Here is a 23,633-nt window from a genome sequence, read left to right on the forward strand (position 1 = left end):
ATCAAGTTAAAGATGCATAGCAGCCATTCACATTTTGTTCACACAAGCTCTTCTCACAGCAGAACAGGAGTGCTTACAACCACAAAGAGTTATTTTCAATGTATGAAGTAATACGGTACTTTTGTCCTCAGTTGGATGCCATGTTATATTCATGGACTATAGGACTTATCTATGCATTGTGGCAAAACAACAATAAGTGTTCATCATGCCAGTACAATCAATTGGACTTTATTCTGCAATTCAACATACATTGTACTAAATAATATTTTCACGAAGTTGCCTCTCTCATATTAGGAGCATCTCAATCTGCATCAGTTTTCCAGAGCTCACCATAGAGCAGAAGGGGCCTAGCTTTCATCTCAACAAAAGTTCAGGATCCTGTGGTCCTGAGAAACATATCATATAAATACGTTCATCAAAACACAAAGAAAATTATATTTACTCCTAGTGAAATTTCTTACTCTTTAAACTTTATTATTTCATGTACAAGTAAATGTAAGATATACAAATACAAAGAAATGGTAAACAACCAGCTTTCTTGCAGAATATGAAATACCTTGTGCCTCTGTACAGCATAAACTGCAAATATGTCCTTTGTTTCAAATACATTGTTTAAGCTGATGATGGTGACTTTAACAGAATTGCTACAATACTAATATATTATACAGGTCCATCAAAACCAGCCTGAAAAACTTGCAAGGGTGATGCAGTGTAAGCTGACTAACAATTGTTAAAAAAAATTCAATACATTACGCCATTTCTGAGTTAACTAGCATTGAAGTTAGACAATCAAGCCACTGTGCATGCCAAGTGACACATCAGAGATGGTGTTGCAAAATATGTTCTTCATTTAGTTTCGTAAAACTGAACAAGACAGCGATACAAAAATTAGATGAGGATGGTAGTAACAATTGCACTCAAACCAAAGTCTGAGCAGTCTTGTACAATATCATCTATGCTTTGAGAACAACTGATAGTAATCGTATCTGGTGGACAGCTTAATTTGCATGTGTAAGGGCCTGATTCACTAACTTCAATGCTAATTAACTCAGAAAGAGTGAACAATTATTTCTCAGCACAACCTACCTAGACAGCCTTACAAGCTTTTCAGACATTTTTGCACCATCCTGTATAGTGCATTATGAACATTTTTTCTTGTTATTACAAACAAGTGACAATAGACTTCCTGACTTCAGTTGGCACTGATGGAGCCCATACGGCGGCGGAGACATTCAGAACCTGATTATGATATTCCTCGGCCACATCAACCCTTATTAATTCAGCCACTTTCTGATGCTGAAAGGTAAGTCTTGAATTGTTTGCTGTTGTATGATATGAAAATATTCTTGTACATTTCATCACAGAATGAAATAGTCAGTTACTGATATTGCTACGGGTCTATTTACAAGTACAGTTACTATTTGAGAGACAAATTAATAAAGCAGTTAGAGCAACTGTAATATCAGTAACTAAAAGTCTTTGTTTCTGACAGATATTTTAATCCTGCTAATCTACAGTTTTATTAGCACAGAATGATCATACTAAACAAACTGTCAGTCATTGCTTTTCATTCTTCACTATAAGCGTGTGTTTTGCACCTTTGTACGTGATAAATTATACACGCAACCTGCTCTACTAATTCAAGAAATTAGATCTTAAACATTTTAAATGCAGTTAATGGCACTTCTACTTCGCTGGAAAGTACTGTTTCATACTCAACTGATATATCATCAGAAATGAAAAACATCATAAAGAGGAGCAAAATTGGACAATGTATTTTTGAACAGTAACTCCTTTGGTACATGTTTTCAGTTTTCATTTGTCAAACACTCTATTGTTTACTCAAGAATGTCTGTAATTTTATGTTCACCTTCTTCACACAGGACAAACTTTCAGTTACCGCCAAGGCACCATTCATAGAAATGACATTTTTCATTAGTATCAAAAAATTAAATTTTGTTATCTAGCTATCTAGCTACAGTTCTGAAAGATGACATCTCTCTCTCTCTCTCTCTCTCTCTCTCTCTCTCTCTCTTCCCTCCACATTGTGGATCTGCTGGCTGATAGCACAATCACAATGTACAAAGACCTTTTGTGTCCAAATGTTAGTTTGTTTGTAACCAAATATATTTCACACATTCATATAACTAGAATCAGAGATTTTTATTTTTTCTGATCTTTGCTTGTGTTCATTGGTTCTTTTGTAGATACTAGATGCACACTGTATATGTTTCCAGTTGTTGATATGTCACATTTAGGCATTTTACTGTACATAAACATTTCTTGTTGCACACAGACTTACTCAGTTGATGTAGGAGTAAATCTGGATTGTGTGCATCTAGTGTCTGCATAACTATCAACAGGCGCATGAAAAGAATAGAAAAAAAGCACTGATAATACCTAATAATGAATAGTGAAAACATGTTTGGTTGAAAAATAAACATTCAGTTGCAAAAGATAAACAACTGTAGTATTGACTGAAGAACGATAGCTACATCTGTCAACAATATTTTGGGATTAATCATCAGGCTAACAGCATTGCATATAAGTGAACAACAAAACTCTAGTTTGTGGAATAAATGAACAAGACACATAATCTAAAGAGAAAAGGAATGTCTAAAAGGTACAAAGAGAATTTGCATAATTCTATGATAATTATGCAGGACAACACCATGGCCTTGGAAGTTCATGTTCAGTTTCAGTTGTTGCATTTTTTATTTTCTGTTTTTTACATCACTTAGTGATAATTGTGAAGCAGGCCTCACCATTAATAACAAACAAATGTTATTTCCCAAAAGTCCTGTCCAGTAATCCTGTTCTGGAAAAATAATTAAAAACTCTTATTACACCTTGTTACATGTTCCCTTTACCTGTCTGAGGTCACAGTACACCTGTATGAGTACAACACTGAACTGAAAATACACAATTTTTACATCACTGCATAGATTTAAAAAAAATGGTCTTAATGCTTCTACCTGTCAGTAATAAAAAAAGAATCCACGTCAATTCAAGTAAAAAATTAAAATGGAAAGTACATGGTCCAGCATATTTAAACCAGAAGCTGACCAAGAAAAAAACTGGCTTTGTCTTAAATCTATGACTTCCAGTCAAAGACAAAAAAGCTCAGAATATTGAATTTCCTGCATTGCAATTTCATTGTCAGTAAATCAGGAAAAATTTCAAAAGAATAAAAATGTGTTCAGTTTTCATTATTATGAAATAATATAATTTATCATGTCATAATAATATTTTATATATTATTATTCTGTTACAGATCACCAAATTTGGACAAGAAGCATAGAGAACGCCACCAGTATGAGGATGCTGTTAGCTGCAATTTAAGCATTAGTCCAGATTCACTGGAACCAGTTCCGAGTCACTGATAAAGAACTATTTAGTTGTGTGTAGTGTAAATTTGTAAATGCTCAGTTGCATTGACTGAATTCAGAGACTGTATAAAGCTAATATGATTGTAAATAATGTATGTAATCATGTATTAATAGTATAGAACATTAAACTTGAAATGAGATATTTAAAAATAAAAGCTGTTCTTTATATTCATAGTAGCAGTCATTTTGGAAGCTTATTTTATATAGGAGAGCAGGAGCAAATTCCCCCAAAATTCTTTGCTCTGCCTTTTATTACAATGTTACACATAGGAAAAAACTCAAATTTTCTACCATTTTAAAGGAAACTTTATTGGTAGAAAAAATGGCCGAAGTTGTGGCACCATTAAAAGATTATAAATCTGTGGACTGAAATTTTATTTTATGTTTTTTCTTTCAGATGTGAGAATACAATTAGGTGTAAACAGTGCAAAACAAGAACATGAAAAACATAATTTTGTGTAATTAATTCTATAAATCATTTTCTTATTAAGGACTAAATTTGATATCCTTATCATCCAGCTCATGTTACAGAAATCTCCTAAGAATTCTGGAAAATTAAATTCAGTAACAAACTTATCTTTTCATAAATCCCATATTTCTATAATGAGATCTTTATTTCTTCTTGTGATTCTTGTTTGTTGTAATCATACTAAATATTTATTAATAAAAATATTATTATTTAAATGTTTGAATATCATAATGAATACAAAAATGGAATATGGTATTTTTCACAAAAAAATAAAAGATAGTTATTGAAAAATGTAAAGGACAGAGCAACAACAACATATACCTAACTAGTTAGTACTTGTTGGGTCACAGCACCAAAATGCATTTCTTACAAATAACTAGACAGAGCCTCCATCATCTGTCATCACTAACAGTTGCTTCACAAATATTTCCCAGTATCCATATAGCTTCTGACTAAAACAAAGTTAAAATTCCTTTTGTCAATCAAATGGCAGTTACATACTGACTTTTCTTTGTGAAACATTTACCTTTGTTATCACAAGCTTTATTCTCATTATCTCACAACTACAATTGCTATACACTACTTGAAGATGTGAGACTATGGTTTCCATTAACTGTACTCAGCCAAATGTATGAATCAAGTGCCTTCTCTTTGAATGTTTCTGTTAAAACAAGTTCTTGAATTTACAATGATGTAAGACTGTCAAGCAGTTCCTAAGTTTTTAATGACCACCTTACAGCAAACTACATTTGTTGCCTTTCTTAGTGCACATTATGGTAGTAGTATTGTGGGACTGCACTTAAGACAGGATGGTGAATTTACACTAATTCTATTCACACCACCACTGTCTCAAACAGCAGATGATTGAGGATGACAAAAGCAACCACAGTAACATAGGTGCCCAAAAATATGCTTAACTTGAGAGTTGAGAACTCTTTATTTATATTTAGGTATGAAAAGATATAATTTGTCATTACACTGCATAGTTAATTTTTTATCTTCTCTATAAACAATAAAATTAAATGCCCACCAATTCAAAGTTTCTACTCAACAACATGGTAGTTTGTGACTGCACTTGCAGGAAGTAATTTGAGGGCATTATGAAAGCTTCTCTGATTTTATGTCTGTGGTATACTTGATGTTTTGGATGTTTACACATTTTACACACGATATATCTTCAGTTATATCCTTCCAAAACATGTCTCACTCTATTGGCACTAGTCCTTTTGTCCAGTGGTTGGAACCCATTATTTGCAGATTTTAACATCTTCTAGACATTCAAAATGATGTCCACAGAATTTTTTCTTGCTTTTTTTGAGAATGAGAAAAAATTACATAAAAACCAGACCTGGACTGCTATGCATATGATTGACTTATTTGGCTCATGGAGTCCAAATGAATTTCGCTGTCCATGTGATTGTATAGTCAAATGTATTATCTATTGCAGCAGTAAGTCATACAGTTTAGCCTTTGGATTAATTATTCAAAAACTTTGGACAAGTAAATCATTCATAAAGGTGGTCTTGAAAGCAGGTCTCTAATAGATAATAACATGGCTACTAGCTTTCAAAAGTCTCGAGACACTTCACTGTCACAATGGACTTGTTATAAGGAAAGATATAGGAAGATCCTATCCATTTATCTCTTATTGACAGCAATAAAGCTTGCATACAGTGGAAAGCTCTTTGATTTAAGTGTTGCAGTATTGCTCAATATTTTTCAACATCTGTCTGGCATGCTTCACTGTGACAATGAAGAATTCACAAAGAATGTGTTTCTACCAGATTTTTAAAATTTGTTACACTAATTACTTAAATCTGATTAATACTTCTGCAGAGTTTGTTTGTAAATTTATACATTATTTCCTGAAAACATAGCTGTTTTCCAAAAGGACATACATGTTTCACAGAAACAGTAAGTGAAGTGTTCAATACATAGCAGAATGCAATCATAAAAATATCACTATGAAACAGACTGCAGCTGTCATTTGTTTTTGCATTTTGTGTTTTGTAAAAATTATCTATGTCAATAAATTAAATACTGTTAGGAATGACCAAAATGAAAAATAATGCTTAGCTATTGAAACAAATGGTCTCTCTGATGTTGTTCTAAAACATCTTCAAGATGAGTACACTGTTCTAATGCTGCCTCATATTTCAAATGAAGTTGCTGAATTGCTTTCTCCTTTTTTGCAATTGCTGCTTTCACCCTGAAATGATTGTAAACAGAAGCTACTTCAAATAATACAGACTAATGTGAGGCTATGTAGAAATAAAGATGATATACATGTAACTAATTTACCTTTTATATAATTCTTGAAACTCATGCTCTTTGTCAGCAGCTGCAGTCCTAAGTTCCTTTTCTTTAGCAGAAATTTCCATTTGGTGATATGCTCGCATTTCAGCAATTTGTTCCCTTAACTGAATGTTTTCTTCCTCCAGAATAATTATTTGTGATAGAAATTCTTTTCTAATAATCTCTTTGACATTAGCTCTTTCACTTGAAAACTGCTCAATAAGCTGCATTAAAAAAGATATCCAGTTAGCATATGCCGAGTGTCTCTGAAAACATACTTCAGAGCAATAAAAGATTCTGGTAACAGAATTTTACTTTAAACATTGTTTTATTGATTTACATCTAAATTTATACTGTACGACTCACCACACGGTATGTAGCATAATTACAGCAGTGTCCACACCCCACTCCCCCTCCCCCTCCCCCAAAAAAAATCCCTTCTTCCACATTCCATTTATGAATGATTTGCAAGAAAAACAATTTTATTCAAATTTAGTTTCTCAATTTTAACCGTGACAATCATTATGCAACATTGCGGGATGTGGTGCATTCTTTTCCATGTGCTACCTGTTATTGTCAGTGGATGGTGATATGTCGGTCACTGGTTTGATTCTCACCCCTGAAGTTATTTATTATTTGAAATTTCTGATTTCTGGAAGGTTCTGGGACTTGTTTATGATGTACTGTAATTTGGCAGAATATTCATGTATGTACAGTATAAATAGGAGCACAAACTATAGAAACTGGCATTTAAGCTGCATATATACTTTGTGTGTGCTCAATAAAATAATTTCTTTCAGTGCGTATGTTGACCACTCTGCTTTAGTAGCTGGCGCTTGATTCCACCTGCCTGGGTGTTAAAATGACTGTTTCTGGGACAGAGAGGTATCCTTATGCCAGATTGAATATTTCCAGCAGACTGACAATGAGGGGTCAGTGTTCTGGCCAGCCTGGATGTGGTTTCTAGGCAGTTTCCTACATCCATCTGTGTGAATATTGGGCTGGCACCCAAGTCCCACCTCACACTTTATTACACTTGCATACAAATTTGCTCTATACACAGACAGATTGGGTACATTGCTTCTGTCCTTAGGGGTGAATAGGAGACTGATGGCCTGAGCTATTTGGTCTCCTTAAGCACTTATTCAGCATCAGCACTTGAGTCCACATTCTACATGATATAGTTTTATGGAGATGCTGGGTATGCTAGATACAAGAATGCAGTGGCTCCAATAAGTCTATGCAAAACCCATTGCCTTCTCTGGCAAGAACGGAACACAAACAGTACACCCCTCTTGATAGTTTGCATTGTCAAGGCACCAATGGATGCAAAGGAACCAGTGAGTCATATACACTTCAGGCATCCAGCAGTAGCTCTGGGACCGGCCATGGTCCAGTTATGTGGTTAAAGGGATGTGAACATGTCATGAATATTCAATTCAATTCAATTCAATTTTTATTATCACATAACATGCCTTATACAATCAAAGATTGTGACATAGGTGACTTGTCAGTTTTTACACTATATATAACAATACTAAAAATAGACAATAAACTAATAATATACATGGTGTAACATGAGGTATTTTAATTACAATTATAATCCATTGTTACCATTCATGAAATCTTCTACACTATAGTAACATTTATCTTTCAGATATTTTTCCAGGTCTCTTTTGGTGCCTTTTATATTTGGGTCATCCATATCTTTCCATATTTTATTTACAAATTTCATGCCCATATAGTATGGGGTTTTTTCATATGATTTTAAACGGTGGGTAGGTAACATGTAGCTCATTCTATGTCTTGTATCATATTGATGGAAGAAGAAGTTGCCCTCAAAAAGTTGTGGGTTTCTTTTCGTGAAAGTGAGAGTTTCATAGATGTATATGCTTGGAATGCTCATTAGATCCAGTTTTACAAATAAAGGTTTGCAGTGTTGCTTTGGTTTTGCTCCCACCATTGCTCGGATGATTCTTTTTTGTAGTCTAAAAGCTCTAAGTAAATTTGTTTTTTCAGACCCCCAGAAAATTATACTATACCTAATGACTGAAACAAAATATGCATTATATACAGTTTTTCTTACAGCTAAATCAGTAATACTATACAAGATATTCATAATATATACAAGGCTATTCAGTCGACCCAGTATGTTATCCACATGGCGACTCCATAACAGGTTTTTATTGACTAACACGCCAAGGAATTTGACACAGTCTGCAGTCTCTAATTTTTTGTCCATATACCTTATTTCACTTATAGACTGTGCAGATTGTTTTGTGGTAAAATGAACAATTTCTGTTTTCGTAAAATTTAATGTCAAGTTATCGTTTTTGACCCATGCCTCCACTTCCCCAAGTGTTTGTTCAATATGACGAATTAGGTCTACCTCATTTTTACAACAGACTACAGCTGTTGAGTCATCTGCATAGAGGATAGTATCAGACTGGACCTGACATGGCATATCATTAATATAATATAGAAAAAGCAGTGGCCCTAATATTGAGCCTTGTGGAACACCTAATTGAGTGTTTTTCCAGCCAGAGAGAAATTTCTTGCCATTGATGTTAATAAGTACTCTTTGTTTTCTGTTTGCCAAGTATGATGACATCCAGCTAAGAGATTTGCCTTGAAAACCATAGCGTGCCAATTTTTGGAGAAGCAGGTCATGATTTACTGTGTCGAAGGCTTTGGACAGGCCACAAAAGATGCCTGACACACACATTCTATCATCAAGACATCTGCTGACTTTTGTGACTAATTCATTTATTGCATGGATTGTGCTGCGGCCTTTACTGAAACCATATTGATAGCCTAAGATAATGCTGTTAGATGAATTGTGATTTTCAATCTGATCACATGCAGCTCTTTCAAATATTTTTGAGAAAATTGGTAACAGTGAGATTGGCCTATAGTTGCCCAATTCATCTTGTTTGCCTTTTTTGTGTATGGGCCGAACTTCTGCATATTTTAATCGATCTGGGAAACATCCCTCATCAAATGATTGGTTGATTATGAAAGAGAGTGGATATGCAATACTGTGACGGACTATTTTTATTATTTCAGTGGGGACCTCATCCCACCCCGCAGATTTTGAATTTTTTAGGGACATTATGATTTTGATGACATCTGAGATGGAAACATGAGAAAACTTAAAACATGTGCAATTGCTATCTGTCATATGAATAAAAATAATGGAAACTCCTCAATGGAGCAATGTGTAAAAAAAGCAAAAGCAAACTACCCGTCAATATCAGACTGATGTGTGGCACACAGACACAAATAACAGAAAACAGTATTCATTAGCTTGCAAGCTCTGGCTCTTTTTCTAGATATAGTACACACATTCACACACAACCACGTAGACCCCAAGCACACACTCCCATGGGCACACTCCAATTCTTTCATGCAGCCTCTTGAGTTGGACCCTTTCAACTGGCTTGATTAGTACATCAGCTAACTGATTAATACTGTGATTGTGTTTTAATCCAAGATCTCCACTGAAGATTCTTTCTCCAGTATAGAAGCAAGAGATTTATATGGGCTTTGATTTCTGGTTATATTTTGGATTTTTAGAGAACTTCGCTGTACTTGCATTGTCAATGTAGACTGTAGGAGATGTCAGTTGTCTGGAAGTTTCAATCAGTTCATAGATAATATTTTCAGGTAGAAAATTTGCTCCATCTCTTGCTGACATTACTTCTGCTTCCATAGTGTATGTTGCCACTGTCTTTTGTAATTGACTGGTGTGTGATAGAGCCCCATGACTGAGATATGGACTATACATATTGTGTCCTTGTCACCAGCATAATCAGCATCACTGTAGACATTTCAACATTATTTTTTTCTTGTAGGTAATTACATAACCCATTGTATTCTTTATGTACCTAAAAATTTGTATCACTTGATTTCAGTTTCGAACAGTAGGATCTTCCATGGCTCTAGCTGCTTTGTTCATTGCAAAAGAAATGTCAAAATATGAGACTGTAGTTAAATAAATCACACAATCCACTGCCTCACAATAAGGAACTTTGTATGGGATCTTGTCTCTGAAATTACTTCCCTGACATTCAATTAGAGTAGAAACTCCATTACACTCAGCCATTCCAAATCTTTTCAGGATTTCCTTTGTATAGTCTCGTTGGTTCACTGCTGTTAACTTGTCTTCATTTTGCTGTATCTTTCTATACAAAAATTTTTGAGAGACCCTTGTATGAAACTCCAGCTTCAAGATTTTCATGAACTCCTCAATCTACTCTGTTGCTTCCCAAAACTAAACCATCAGCGATGTAGATTGCAACATATAAACAATTCTTGTTCCTTCAATGGTAGAAGAGGCACAGATCAGCGACATGTTTTTAAACCCAGCTTTCATGATGAAGTCTGTGAAATGTTTGTTGCAACAATGCACTGCCTGTTTGAGACCTATAGACTTTTATTCAGGTGACATACACATCCAGTATCATCTTCAAAAACTTCAGATTGTTCCATGTACATTTCTTCCTTAAGTACGCTGTTCAGAAAAGCTGTTTTGATGTCAAACTGGGTTAGCATTTCTTCTGCAGCAGCCACTGCCAACAGGATTCAAGTAGTATCATAATGTGCAACAGAGCTGAATGTTCCTTTATAATCAATTCGCTGCCTTTGTATATGTCCCTTGGCCACAAGTTGACCCTTGAAGCAAACATTGCCATTTTCTGCAATTTTCTTGTGTAAGGACCATCAGTTCTGCAAAATCTGTGTGCCACTTGAGTGCTTAACTAATACCCAAGTTTATTCTCTTTCAGGGACTTTAATTCTCCTTTAATGGCCTCCAGCTGTTGATTTTTATTGCTAGACTGAAAAGCTTCAGTATACAAGCTTGGATCCTTGTCCCTGATGATAGGCATTTCAGCCATGTACACATAGTCTTTACTGGTCATCCATTCTGGTTTCTTCTTTTCATGTTTGCTTCTTTCTTTCTCACTTAATACTTGACTTCCTCCAGAACTTTGATGTCATATCCACATCTTCTTCCTCTTCACTTTCAACTTCTGTCTTCTTGTCATGGCTGAAATTTTCTTATTTATTTCACTCTTTGGAAATCTGATTATGTTGACTCTGTGGAATGGTTTCATCGTGAGCTACTTCATATTCAGTAAGCTTGGTGCAGAGATTGCATACAGCTTCAGCCTTGAATTTTACATTGTGACTTTGCACAAACTTCCTCTGAGATGGGATCCAGACCCTAAAGTCATTTCTGTAATTCACATACCCAGACAGATCCTCATGCACTGCCTTATTGTCAAACTATGAACAAAAATTCTTGTTCACATGCACATAACATCTGTTCCAAAGATTCTCAGATGAGTCAAGTTGCCTGCTAGTCATCCATACTACAGACTGTTCTTGAACAGCTGTGAAGGATTTGTTTCCACTTGTGAATAAATTTTCATAAAATAATGTGAATCTGCCCTTTGTTCTTCTGTTCAACAAAAACGACAGCCAGTGTTGATGACTACAAAACACAAGTGGATATACTTGAAGCATCTGAAGACTGGGCTAATAACCTGTTAAGTTTATTTATTTCAAGCTGACAATAAAAGCTTTACTAATCATGGTTGCTTAGTACAATTTCTGTTTTTACCAGTCCAAAGATTCCATTGCACTTGCATAACAAAGATATGAAAAGTCACATTACACAAACATGACAATGCACTTCATATTTTTATTTTCAGTGTTAACATGACATATGTCTATCAAGCACTTCTTTTAAATGATGCCACCATAGCAGAGAAGTTTTCAATTGGGGCCAGCCCATGGAAGCAATGTGCCAGAAAAAACTTATAAATGCTGTATTGACAATAGCCATGGAAGACCAACAGGATCTCACATCACCTATAGAAATCGAGAAGGGATATGAAGATTTATGACATCTGTTGATGATGTCAGACAAAGATGACTGGAGAGCAGTGTCAAATATTTAACCCAGCCAGAAAGAACTACCATCAAAATTTCAACAAGAGATTCGTTGGTCATTGGCATGAATCACTATAAGGATGACCACCATGGAACAATGAAGTCAATAACCCCAGATATATGATGCAACTGTCATACAGAGTCCAAAGTTCATGATGCTACAGATGAAGAACAGAGGAGAAAACATCAGTATTTTTCCACTGTAGACATCTTGACCATGTTGTGAGCTACTGTACACAAAGAAGAAGAGTGTTCAGGAATTGTTAAACAAAAGACAACATAAAACAGGGCAATTCTGTTCATGCCAAGAAACTGCAGATGAGTACAGAAAATGTATGGGATGAAGCTCATCACTGCATCCTGGTTGAGGTAGCTCTTCAACAAAACATAGTAACTCCCAACCATCATACAAAGATCCTAACCACTTGTCCAGCCACCAAAGTCTGGAAAGCTAACTGAGGCATTAATCTACAGAAGACAGGCTCCTGCAGATGAAAATCCTCCTTGGATGACAGTTACCAAGATACTGCATCAGGAAATCACAATGATATCATGTTGTTGATGTGGTCTTCAGTCCTGAGACTGGTTTGGTGCAGCTCTCCATGCTACCCTATCCTGAGTAAGACTCTTATCTCCGAATAATTACTGCAACCTACATCCTTCTGAATCTCTTTAGTTTATTCATCTCTTGGTCTTCCTCTACAATTTTTACCCTCCGCACTGCCCTCCAATGCTAAATTTGTGATCTCTTAATGCCTCAGAACATGTCCTACCAACTGCTCCCTTCTTCTTGTCAACTTATGCCACAAACTCCGCTTCTCCCCAATTCTATTCAATAACTCCTCATTAACTATGTGATCTACCCATCTAATCTTCAGCATTCTTCTGTAGCACCACATTTTGAAAGCTTCTATTCTCTTCTTGTACAAACTATTTATCATCCATGTTTCACTACCATACATGGCTACACTCCATACAAATACTTTCAGAAACGACTTCCTGACACTTAAATCTATACTCGATGTTAACAAATTTCTCTTCTTCAGGAACGCTTTCCTTGCCGTTGCCAGTCTACGTTTTATATCCACTCTACTTTGACCATCATCAGTTATTTCGCTCCCAAAATAGCAAAACTCCCTTACTACTTTAAGTGTCTTATTTCCTAATCTAATTTCCTCACCATCACCCGTCTTAATTCGACTACACTCCATTATCCTCATTTTGCTTTTGTTGATGTTCATCTTATATCCTCCTTTCAAGACACTGTCCATTCCATTCAACTGCTCTTCCAAGTCCTTTGCTGTCACTGACAGAATTACAATGTCATCGGCGAACCTCAAGGTTTTTATTTCTTCTCAGTGGATTTTAATACCTACTCCGAACTTTTCTTTTGTTTCCTTTACCGCTTGCTCAATATACAGATTGAATAACATTGGGGAGAGGCTACAACCCTGTCTCACTCCTTTCCCAACCACTGCTTCCCTTGTGTGCCCCTCAACTCTTACAACTGCCTCTGGTTTCTGTACAAATTGTAAGTAGCCTTTCGCTCCCTGTATTTTACCCCTGCCATCTTTAGAATTTGAAAGAGAGTATTCCAGTCAACATTGTCAAATGCTTTCTCTTAAGTCTGTAAATGCTAGAAACATAGGTTTGCCTTTCCTTAATCTTTCTTCTAAGATAAGTTGTAAGGTCCATATTGCCTCACGTGTTCCAATATTTCTACGGAATCCGAACTGATCTTCCTCGAGGTCGGCTTCTACCAGTTTTTCCATTCGCCTGTAAGGAATTCGTGTTAGTATTTTGCAGCTGTGACTTATTAAACTGATAGTTTGGTAATTTTCATATCTGTCAACAACTGCTTTCTTTGGGATTGGAATTATTATATTCTTCTTGAAGTCTGAGGGTATTTCACCTGTCTGATACATTTTGCTCACCAGATGGTAGAGTTTTGTCAGGACTGGCTCTCCCAAGGCCGTCAGTAGTTCTAATGGAATGTTGTCTACTGCCGGGGCCTTGTTTCAACTCAGGTCTTTCAGTGCTCTGTCAAACTCTTCACGCAGTCCATTTCCATAATATTGTCCATAAGTACATCGCCCTTGTATAGACCCTCTATATACTGCTTCCACCTTCCTGCTTTCCCTTCTTTTCTTAGAACTGGGTTTCCATCTGAGCTCTTGATATTCATACAAGTGGTTCTCTTTTCTCCAAAGGTCTCTTTAATTTTCCTGTAGGCAGTATCTATCTTATCCCTAGTGAGATAAGCCTCTACATCCTTACATTTGTCGTCTAGCCATCCCCGCTTAGCCATTTTGCACTTCCTGTCGATCTCATTTTTGAGACGTTTGGTTCCTTTTTGCCTGCTTCATTTACTGCATTTTTATATTTTCTCCTTTCATCAATTAAATTCAATATTTCTTCTGTTACCCAAAGATTTCTACTAGCCCTTGTTTTTTTTACCTACTTGATACTCTGCTGCCTTCACTACTTCATCCCTCAGAGCTACCCATTCTTCTTCTACTGTATTTCTTTCCCACATTCCTCTTAATTGTTCCCTTATGCTCTCCCTGAAACTCTGTACAACCTCTGGTTTAGTCAGTTTATCCAGGTCCCATCTCCTTAAATTCCCACCTTTTTGCAGTTTCTTCAGTTTTAATCTACAGTTCATAACCAATAGATTGTGGTCAGAGTCCACATCTGCCCTTGGAAATGTCTTACAATTTAAAACCTGGTTCCTAAATCTCTGTCTTACCATTATATAATCCATCTGATACCTTCTAGTATCTCCAGGATACTTCCATGTATACAACCTTCTTTTATGATTCTTGAACCAAGTGTTAGCTATGATTAAGTTATGCTCTGCGCAAAATTCTACCAGGCGGCTTCTTCTTTCATTTCTTACCCCAATCCATATTCACCTACAGTACTGCATTTCCTTCTCTCCCTTTTCCTGCTATCAAATTCCAGTCACCTATGACTATTAAATTTTCGTCTCCCTTCACTATCTGAATAATTTCTTTTATCTCATCATACATTTCATCAATTTCTTCATCATCTGCAGAGCTAGTTGGCATATAAACTTGTACTACAGTAGTTGGTGTGGCCTTCGTGTCTATCTTGGCCACAATAATTCGTTCACTATACTGTTTGTAGTAGCTTACCTGCACTCCTATTTTTTTATTCATTATTAAACGTACTCCTGCATTACCCCTATTTGATTTTGTATTTATAATCCTGTATTCACCTGACCAAAAGTCTTGTTCCTCCTGCCACCGAAATTCACTAATTCCTACTATATCTAACTTTAACCTATCCATTTCCCTTTTTAAATTTTCTAACCTACCTGCCCAATTAAGGGATCTGACATTCCACACTCAGATCCATAGAATGCCAGTTTTCTTTCTCCTGGTAGGGACGTCCTCTTGAGTAGTCCCCGCCCGGTGATCCGAATGGGGGACTATTTTACCTCTGGAGTATTTTACCCAAGAGGATGCCATCATTATTTAACCATACAGTAAAGCTGCATGCCCTTGGAAAAAATTACGGCTGTAGTTTCCCCTTGCTTTCAGCCGTTCGCAGTACCAGTACAGCAAGGCTGTTTTGGTTAGTGTTACAAGGCCAGATCAGTCAATCATCCAGATTGTTGCCCCTGCAACTACTGAAAAGGCTGCTGCCCCTCTTCAGGAACCACACGTTTGTCTGGCCTCTCAACAGATACCCCTCCATTGTGGTTGCACCTACGGTATGGCCATCTGTATAGGTGAGGCACGCAAGCCTCCCCACCAATGGCAAGGTCCGTGGTTCATGGGGTGGAATGACATCATATCAATGACTAAACTGTCTGTTATATCTAGGAATGACACAATAAATATATTACCAATCTACGGTTTATTGACACAACACTGAGAAGAATAATTCTGTCACCAAGTGCCAAGTTGTAGATGAACAGTTTGTGAAAAATTATATAAATTGATGGTGGTTATACCAATGTCCACGAAGTGCAAGTAAAATACAAAATTCCAACGGAAATCATAAGTCTGTTGAAATACTACACTTAATGAATGTTGAAGTCCAAGTACCAGTAAAGCATTTGGATTCTAACTCCAGAGTGCAGATGAATCAACATTGAACAGTAGGTCCATTGTAATGTAGCACTTCTATGTTGTAGTGTAGAAACATAGCACCTTGGGAACTGGCTTGTAGATTTCAGTAGAAGCATTACATAATGTTCCATAGTTAATGGAACTGGCAGCTGGGGTCACTGTATATTCTGGGCAGCCTACCGCTGAGTGTTATGAGTGTTACAGGTGGCCAATTGCTACTTTGACCCATACCAAACCCTACAATGTTTGTCCAGAGTCACCTACAAGGTTAAAAATGATAATCCTACAGTGAGGGGACAAAAGTGCAGAAAGGTCTTCCACATTCTTCATATGAAGTCCTATCATAGTCCTGAGGTTCAGGTCAATGATAGGGACTTCCAATACAATAAGCATGAAGACCTGCACAATGACCACTTTGTCTCAGTGGAACTAAGTTCATTTGTAAATCACACTGATCATGAGAATATAACAATATAAGCAGCAGCAGCACAACTGACTATATCCAGAACCAGGAAGCTATAGCCCACTGCTGTTCTGCCAGGAGAGTGAACAAGTCCACATGCTGTGCATCATCCACCATGGCATAGTGGTTGTAGTATCACAATGCACTGAGCTACTGCTTGTTGCACTGTTCAATGCAAACAGTTGCATAAATTTAAATATCAAGAGCAAACCTACCAGCTTTACTCAGACTCAGGGCCTGTATCTTTTATTCTAGCTGGTGGGATGTGTAATCCCAAATCAATTCATATTAATCAAATTAATTTATAATTTTATGTTTCTGATTTGTGGAAGGTCCCAAGACTTCTTTATGGAACACAGGACTTTACTAGAACAAAAAAAAAATGGCTCTGAGCACTATGAGACTTAACACCTGAGGTCATCAGTCCCCTAGACTTAGAACTACTTAAACCTAACTAACCTAAGGACAACACACACATCCATGCCCGAGGCAAGATTCGAACCTGCGACCATAGCAGCAGCACGGTTCTGGACTGAAGCACCTAGAATCGCTTGGCCACAACAGCCGGCTTACTAGAACATTCTGTGTATATATAAATTGGAACAGTCTCTGCCGATGCAGGTAGTTCAGCTCCATCTGTACTTCCATGCTTCCAGTGTAAAGTGTTACTCCTTGATGATGATCCAACTAATGTAACTAGTACTCAATTCTAGGTTCTGTGTAAGGATATGTGGGTTTCCTTATTCAATTTAACAGACGGGATCCTGGGGTTATAAAAGCACTCCTCTCTGTGATGCATGATGTATTTATTGTAACAGCTGTCACTAGAGTGTTGAGTAAATCTGTGACACTCTCACTCTGAAACTTTTGGGATGTATTATTCAACTCACATTTGGACATTCCTGTTTGTTCTGTTAGCCCCTTTGGTAAGCATGCTTCAGCCTTTAGCTCTTGCAGCACAAAAAGGCCACACTGTTCCCTGTGTGGGGACTGTTTGGTTTGGAACCTAATCTCCATTTTTGAAAGATCAGTCTTTTCCTTGATCATGACACAAATGGCAATGGGCTCCATATACTCATACATTTGCAAGCACAAGTGGGACTTGCACTTGCTAATGGCTGGGTTTGCACAGAGGCACTCATCATTACTGCTGCAGTTTTCAGTACTGTGTACTGTGTGAGAGCTGTATTGCTTTATAGTGCTTCCTTGCTTTGGCTTAGAGTATATGTTTTCTCACCTTCATTTGTTGAATCTTCTTCTCCTGTATAAAGAGTGGCCATTGTTTGTTCCAGGCTTAATTGTCATCTAAACTGCTATCATCTTTTTCTAGGGAAATAGATGGACCACCAGTTTCTTGAACTACATTGCTTCACCACTGATGTTGTTTAGTCATTGAATCCCAATATTTTGTAACTTAACTTTTGGCACTTGTAATAACTCATTGGATTTTATAGACTAATTTCACAATAAACATTATGAAGAGGAGCATGTTGACAAAGCACTCATAGAACACTTTTATACAACTAAATCAAAAAATAATATTTATAAGTCTACATGACTAATTATCTACAGAGTTGTTAAGGAGATTGCTCTTTAATCTACATTTGAAAACATTCCTACTATCTGTCAGACATTTTATTTCCATGGATAGATTGTCTCAGAGTTTTATAGCTGCATACTTCACCCCTTTCTGTACCAAAGTTAAATTCATTAAAGGATAATACAGCTCATTCTTCCTTCTAGTGATGTACTTGTGAGTACCGTATTTACTCGAATCTAAGCCGCACTCGAATCTAAGCCGCACCTAAAAAATTAGACTCGAAATCAAGAAAAAAAAATTTTCCCGAATCTAAGCCGCACCTGAAATTTGAGACTCGAAATTCAAGGGGAGAGAAAAGTTTTAGGCCGCACCTCCAAATCGAAACAAAGTTGGTCCATTGTAATATGAGACACAATTTAGGTCGAATGAATGACGATACAGCTACAGTAGGCTCGAGTCGTAAGCTTAGCAGTTAAGCTTTACTAGGTAGCCATTGCTATGCGTATATATACGGGTTGTGGTGTCACCGCCAGACACCACACTTGCTAGGTGGTAGTTTTAAATCGGCCGCGGTCCATTAGTACATGTTGGACCCGCGTGTCGCCACTGTGTGATCGCAGACCGAGCGCCACCACAAGGCAGGTCTCGAGATACGGGATAGCACTCGCCGCAGTTGTATGGACGACGTAGCTAGCGATGCACACTGACGAAGCCTCGCTCATTTGCAGAGCAGATAGTTAGAATAGCCTTCAGCTAAGTCAATGGCTACGACCTAGCAAGGCGTCATTAGCAGTATATTGTCTGAAACTATAGAGTCTCACTTGTATCGTCAATAGCAATGTACCAAGGATGGATTAAAGTTAAGTATTCCAGAAGCTATGTACTTTTCTTTATAGCATTCATTACGTATCCTGTTTGAGACCTCACGCCATCCTGCGTGAACTTATAGCGCGTGCCTTTCGGCTTCCTCTCATTGTGTCTAGGCTGTCTTGTCTAGACACAACATGGGTACCTTTCCTTTTTCTCGTGCTTCGTCTGGTTTGAATTAATTGCTTATTTTGCTTTGATCTGGTAAGTGCCGTTCTGTTTGTTATAGGTATTTACGTCACTCTAAGCTGAAAATGCATTACTGTACTGCGTCATGAATTGTTTGTCGCATTCTGATAATGATTGTTTACGGCTTGTCCCTGCTCGCGGCATGGCTTGTTTTCGTGCGTGCTACCGCCGCTTACAATTAAAAAAGAGAGGAATTGTTTCATTAGCAAAACAATGGCAAGAGACTGCTATTTGTTATTACTTACACTGCTGCTTTCTTTGATAATGATCAACAAGAACCAAATAATATATTGCTTTTGACAGAAGACGTTCTGAATGAGAGTTTAGCGAAAATTTTTCTCCGTTTGAAAATCTTTGCAGACGCCTCTTTAGTACATTACATTCTGCACAGAAATTAGAGTCATCTTAGATTTCAAAAATCTAGTCAATTTCTGCCTGTATCACTATTAGGCATAAGAATAATACGAATATAAACATGATATGATATGTATATTCTTCCGCATTTGCTGTTGTCTCACCCTAGTTTCGTAGTTTATTCGGCAGATAGGATTTAAATGAGGTAGTAGCAAACACGAAAGAATACACGGCAAAATGTTTATATTCATATTATTCTTATGGTGAAGAGAATACTGTATGTGATTCACAATTCATAAAAGTTCCTATTAGCAACCATCTCTTCTCACAGGTAGGAATAAATTCAGAATGTAGTGTTGGCCATATTGACAAACATCCCAAACAGTCTTGCCAGTCGGATTTTCGTACTACATTGAAATGCTGCTACATTCGAAGATGAACAATACGGAATTTGTATTTACTTCATTGGATAATGTATAAAATGCAGTGGTCGAAACTCAGGGCGGAGAAGAAGGCTTGTCTTCCACCCTTTTTTTTTAATTTATTTACTGACGCAGAGATTTTGGCGCTAGTATTTATCTTTGTGCCTGCAAAGCAAGACTATGCAGTGCTACATATATTATATTCGACAACAGAAGTCATTTGTGGCGGCACCTACCAACATTTTTCAGAACTTCCGCTTACTTTGCACTCGATTCTAAGCCGCAGGCGGTTTTTTGGATTACAAAAACCGGAGAAAAAGTGCGGCTTAGATTCGAGTAAATACGGTATCTTTAATAACAAATTTCATAACTGACTAAATGTTCTTTGAGGCTATGATTAATATTACCAGATGCTTAAAGAGATGCATGCATGATGTATATGAGTGAACTCCAGACATAATTCCAATTACTTTCTTTGGTACAATGAGTATTTTTTTCCTAAGCAAGGAGTTATCCCAGAATATTGTCCCAGAAGGCACCAATTAATGAAAATATGCAAAATATGTTGTCTTATAGAATTCTACATCCTCAAAGTTGGCAAGTATTCTTATGACAAAAGTAAAAAGTAGTAAACTCTGTTGACAGACCCTGGCGGACTCAGCGGTACTGACTGGTCGTCATGTCTTCCTCAGCCCACGGCATCATTAGATGCAGATAAGGAGGGGCATGTGGTCAGCACACCGCCCTCCCGGCCGTATGTCAGTTTCCAAGACCAGAGCCGCTACTTCTCAATCAAGTAGCTCCTCAGTTTGCCTCACAAGGGCTGAGTGCACCCCACTTGCCAACAGTGCTCGGCAGACTGGACGGTCACCCATCCAAGTGCTAGCCCAGCCCAACAGTGGTTAACTTTGGTGATCTGATGGGAACCAAAGTTACCACTGTGACAAGGCCGTTGGCTATGGCTAAAGGAGCCAAATCTAGGTGTTGTATCAGGTCTGCTGCATGGTTTTTCCAATTAAAGTTTTCATTAATATGCAAACCTAAGAACTTTCAATTTTTTACTGTGTTTATTATTTCTTGTTGGTATATTAGTTTTATAGGAGGTGGAATGTATCTGACAGTACAAAGCGAGTGAACTGTGTTTCCAGTAGATCAAAGGTAATCCATATGTACAAAACCATTCAACTTTCACAAAAACATAATTTACTATTTTCTCTGGTGATGATTCTTTGCTCAGCTTCATAATGATGCTTGTATCTTCTGCAAACAGGTCTAATTCTGCCACCTGATTAAAATGAAATGGCAGCTCATTAACACAAAGCAAGAACAGTAGTGGACCAATCACCAAACTGTGTGAGACTTTCATTCTAAATTTCACTCCATGCACACGATTAGGCATCCTTCTTTGTATTACTCGATATGACCACTTTCTGCATTCTATTTCTTAAGTAAGAACTAAACCAGGCATTTGCTGAGCTACTTATTTCAGCGGTGTTCAACCTGTCCTGTGTGCCATGGTGCCTTGGTTCATCACAAATGAGCATCTAGGGTACTGTGCAATTCATTTCATTGTTAGTGGCAAAAAAGGCAATGGTGGGAAATTTCATTTCTGGTGGCAGCCTGTGTGGTCTCAGAGGAATGGATGCAGTCATAAATTCAAAGCTACCTACATCATGTGTTACACTTAGCACCAATAGTTATTGCTGTGTTTTCAACCAGTTTTTATTATATTGTGACTTTGTTATAAAGCTGATAAAGGCAAAAAGTTTTTAAATTTGTCAACTGGAAGTAAAAAGTGGGAACAAGGAAAGTGGTAAAGAAGATAGGAAACACAAGTACAGAAACTACAATAAAACCAGTAGCTACTAGACTTTGGTTTCACATGGACTGTTGCAAACAGTGAAGAGAATCAACGATGTGTTTTTTATTTGAAAGTACTTTCTGTTGAATGTATGCCACCTAGAAAATTAAAGCACCATTTAGAAAGTGTTCATAAGAATGATGTGATCAAACCAAAATAATATTTTCCTAGAAAACTGAGTCAAAGGAAAGAACAAAAATCATCATTTTCTAAGCAGGTGAAAATCTCAAATAAAGTACTTCTACTTCTTGCAAAGTAGCTTGCCAAGTAGGAAAACATAAGAAAGCCAGTACAATTGCAGAAGAACTAATTGTACTGTGTGCTATTGACATGGTGTCTGCCATACTTGGTGAGTCCATGGCAACACGGTTTTTGCCCATTCCTTTGTCTGTCACGAAAAAAATTATAGAAAAAATTAGAGGGAGATATTTTGGTTTGAAGCTAGATGAGTCTATCGACAGCAAAAGAGATGCTCATTTAATTTGCTATGTGTGATATGAAAAAAGTAATGAAATGGTGGAAGATCTTTTTTATAAGGAAATAAATTTGTTCAAACTGGTGGACAACTTCGTGACAGACACTCAAATTAACTGGCCTCACTACGTTGGTATGTGTACTGATGGTGTGTGATCCATATCGGGATGTTATAGTGGTCTACAAGCGCTCATCCATGACAAAGCTCCTGATATTATGTGGACACATTGCATTATCTATAGAGAAGTACTTACTTCATGATATTTGAGTGTTGACCTGAACTAAGTACTTAAAACTGTCATAAATGTGGTGAACATTATTAAAATTTATCTTCAGAAAGCTAGATTTTTAGACAAATGTGTCATGATGTGGGGGCTGAACATAAATCTCCCTTATTTTATAGCATAATTCATGGGCTTTCCTGAGGAAATATTTTATTGCACATTTCTTAACTTAGGTGAGAAGTCTGTTCTTACCTGGAAGGAGAAAATCATATGAGTGCTAAGTACTTTCTATACACTGACTTCCTTTAAAGGTCCACTTATATGATGCACTTGAGAAGTTATACTCACTGAATAAGTCTTTCCAAGGTAATGAAACTCATTTCATACAGCTTATCGACTATTTTTTCGGCCTTCAAAAAGAAGCTTCTTCTTTGCAAGAGAAAAATGACAACAGAGGAAAAATGGACTACTTTCCATGTTTCCAGCATTTTATAAACAACAATCAGATACGCCTTACTGCAGATATTTTTCTATAATTGAAAGACATTGATCTGAACTTCATGTTCATTTTAAAAAATAGTATTCCTGAAAACTGTGGTAGGTTTCAATGGGTTCAAAATCCCATCAGTAATAATTCTTCTTCTGAGGTCAATACTGCAGAATAGGATGGATTGATAGAGCTTTCATCAGATTCTTCACTAAAAGTAAAGTTGCCATAAATGACATCACTAACATTTTGGTATTCAGTATGAAAAGAGCTTGCAAGCTTGAACAAGAAAGCACTGGAGGTATGAATTATTTTTTCAACTACCTATCTTTGCAAGAGTCAGTTTTAGACAGTGGCTGTCATTAAAACCAAGTACGCATCAAGGCTTTGTGTGGAGGATGAAATGAAGGTGCCAAGATTTGGCAAGTTGGGTAACCAGAAGCAAGCTCAGATGTAGCACTGAGGTTCAATTTTTACAAAGTGTCCCACTGGGGAGCCATAGAAATAACAAAGTTGTTCAGGGAGCCCTAAACTCAAAAAG

At 36.9% G+C, this 23,633-nt stretch overlaps 2 protein-coding genes across 5 annotated transcripts in view; one reads left to right on the top strand and one right to left on the bottom strand.

Annotated features, from left to right (window-relative positions):
* Positions 1 to 3,807, top strand: part of LOC124599722 (enolase-phosphatase E1-like) — a 259,790-nt gene extending 255,983 nt beyond the window's left edge. For all 4 annotated transcript variants that reach the window (XM_047136103.1, XM_047136101.1, XM_047136104.1 and 1 more), the window contains 2 exons: positions 1,197 to 1,303; positions 3,275 to 3,807. In XM_047136103.1, the coding sequence (XP_046992059.1) occupies positions 1,197 to 1,303; positions 3,275 to 3,383 (216 nt within the window). In that variant the 3' untranslated portion in view covers positions 3,384 to 3,807. The remainder of the gene's footprint in view (positions 1 to 1,196; positions 1,304 to 3,274) is intronic.
* A 2,061-nt stretch (positions 3,808 to 5,868) lies between these two features.
* LOC124550709 (centrosomal protein of 131 kDa-like) overlaps positions 5,869 to 23,633 on the bottom strand; it is a 113,803-nt gene continuing 96,038 nt past the window's right edge. The window contains exons 12-13 of the mRNA XM_047125465.1: positions 6,160 to 6,377; positions 5,869 to 6,067 (exon numbers count right to left, since the gene is read on the bottom strand). Coding sequence (XP_046981421.1) covers positions 5,935 to 6,067; positions 6,160 to 6,377 — 351 coding nt within the window. The 3' untranslated portion in view covers positions 5,869 to 5,934. The remainder of the gene's footprint in view (positions 6,068 to 6,159; positions 6,378 to 23,633) is intronic.

Source organism: Schistocerca americana, chromosome 1 (assembly GCF_021461395.2).
Source record: "Schistocerca americana isolate TAMUIC-IGC-003095 chromosome 1, iqSchAmer2.1, whole genome shotgun sequence".
In the NCBI taxonomy this organism is placed as follows: domain Eukaryota; kingdom Metazoa; phylum Arthropoda; class Insecta; order Orthoptera; family Acrididae; genus Schistocerca; species Schistocerca americana.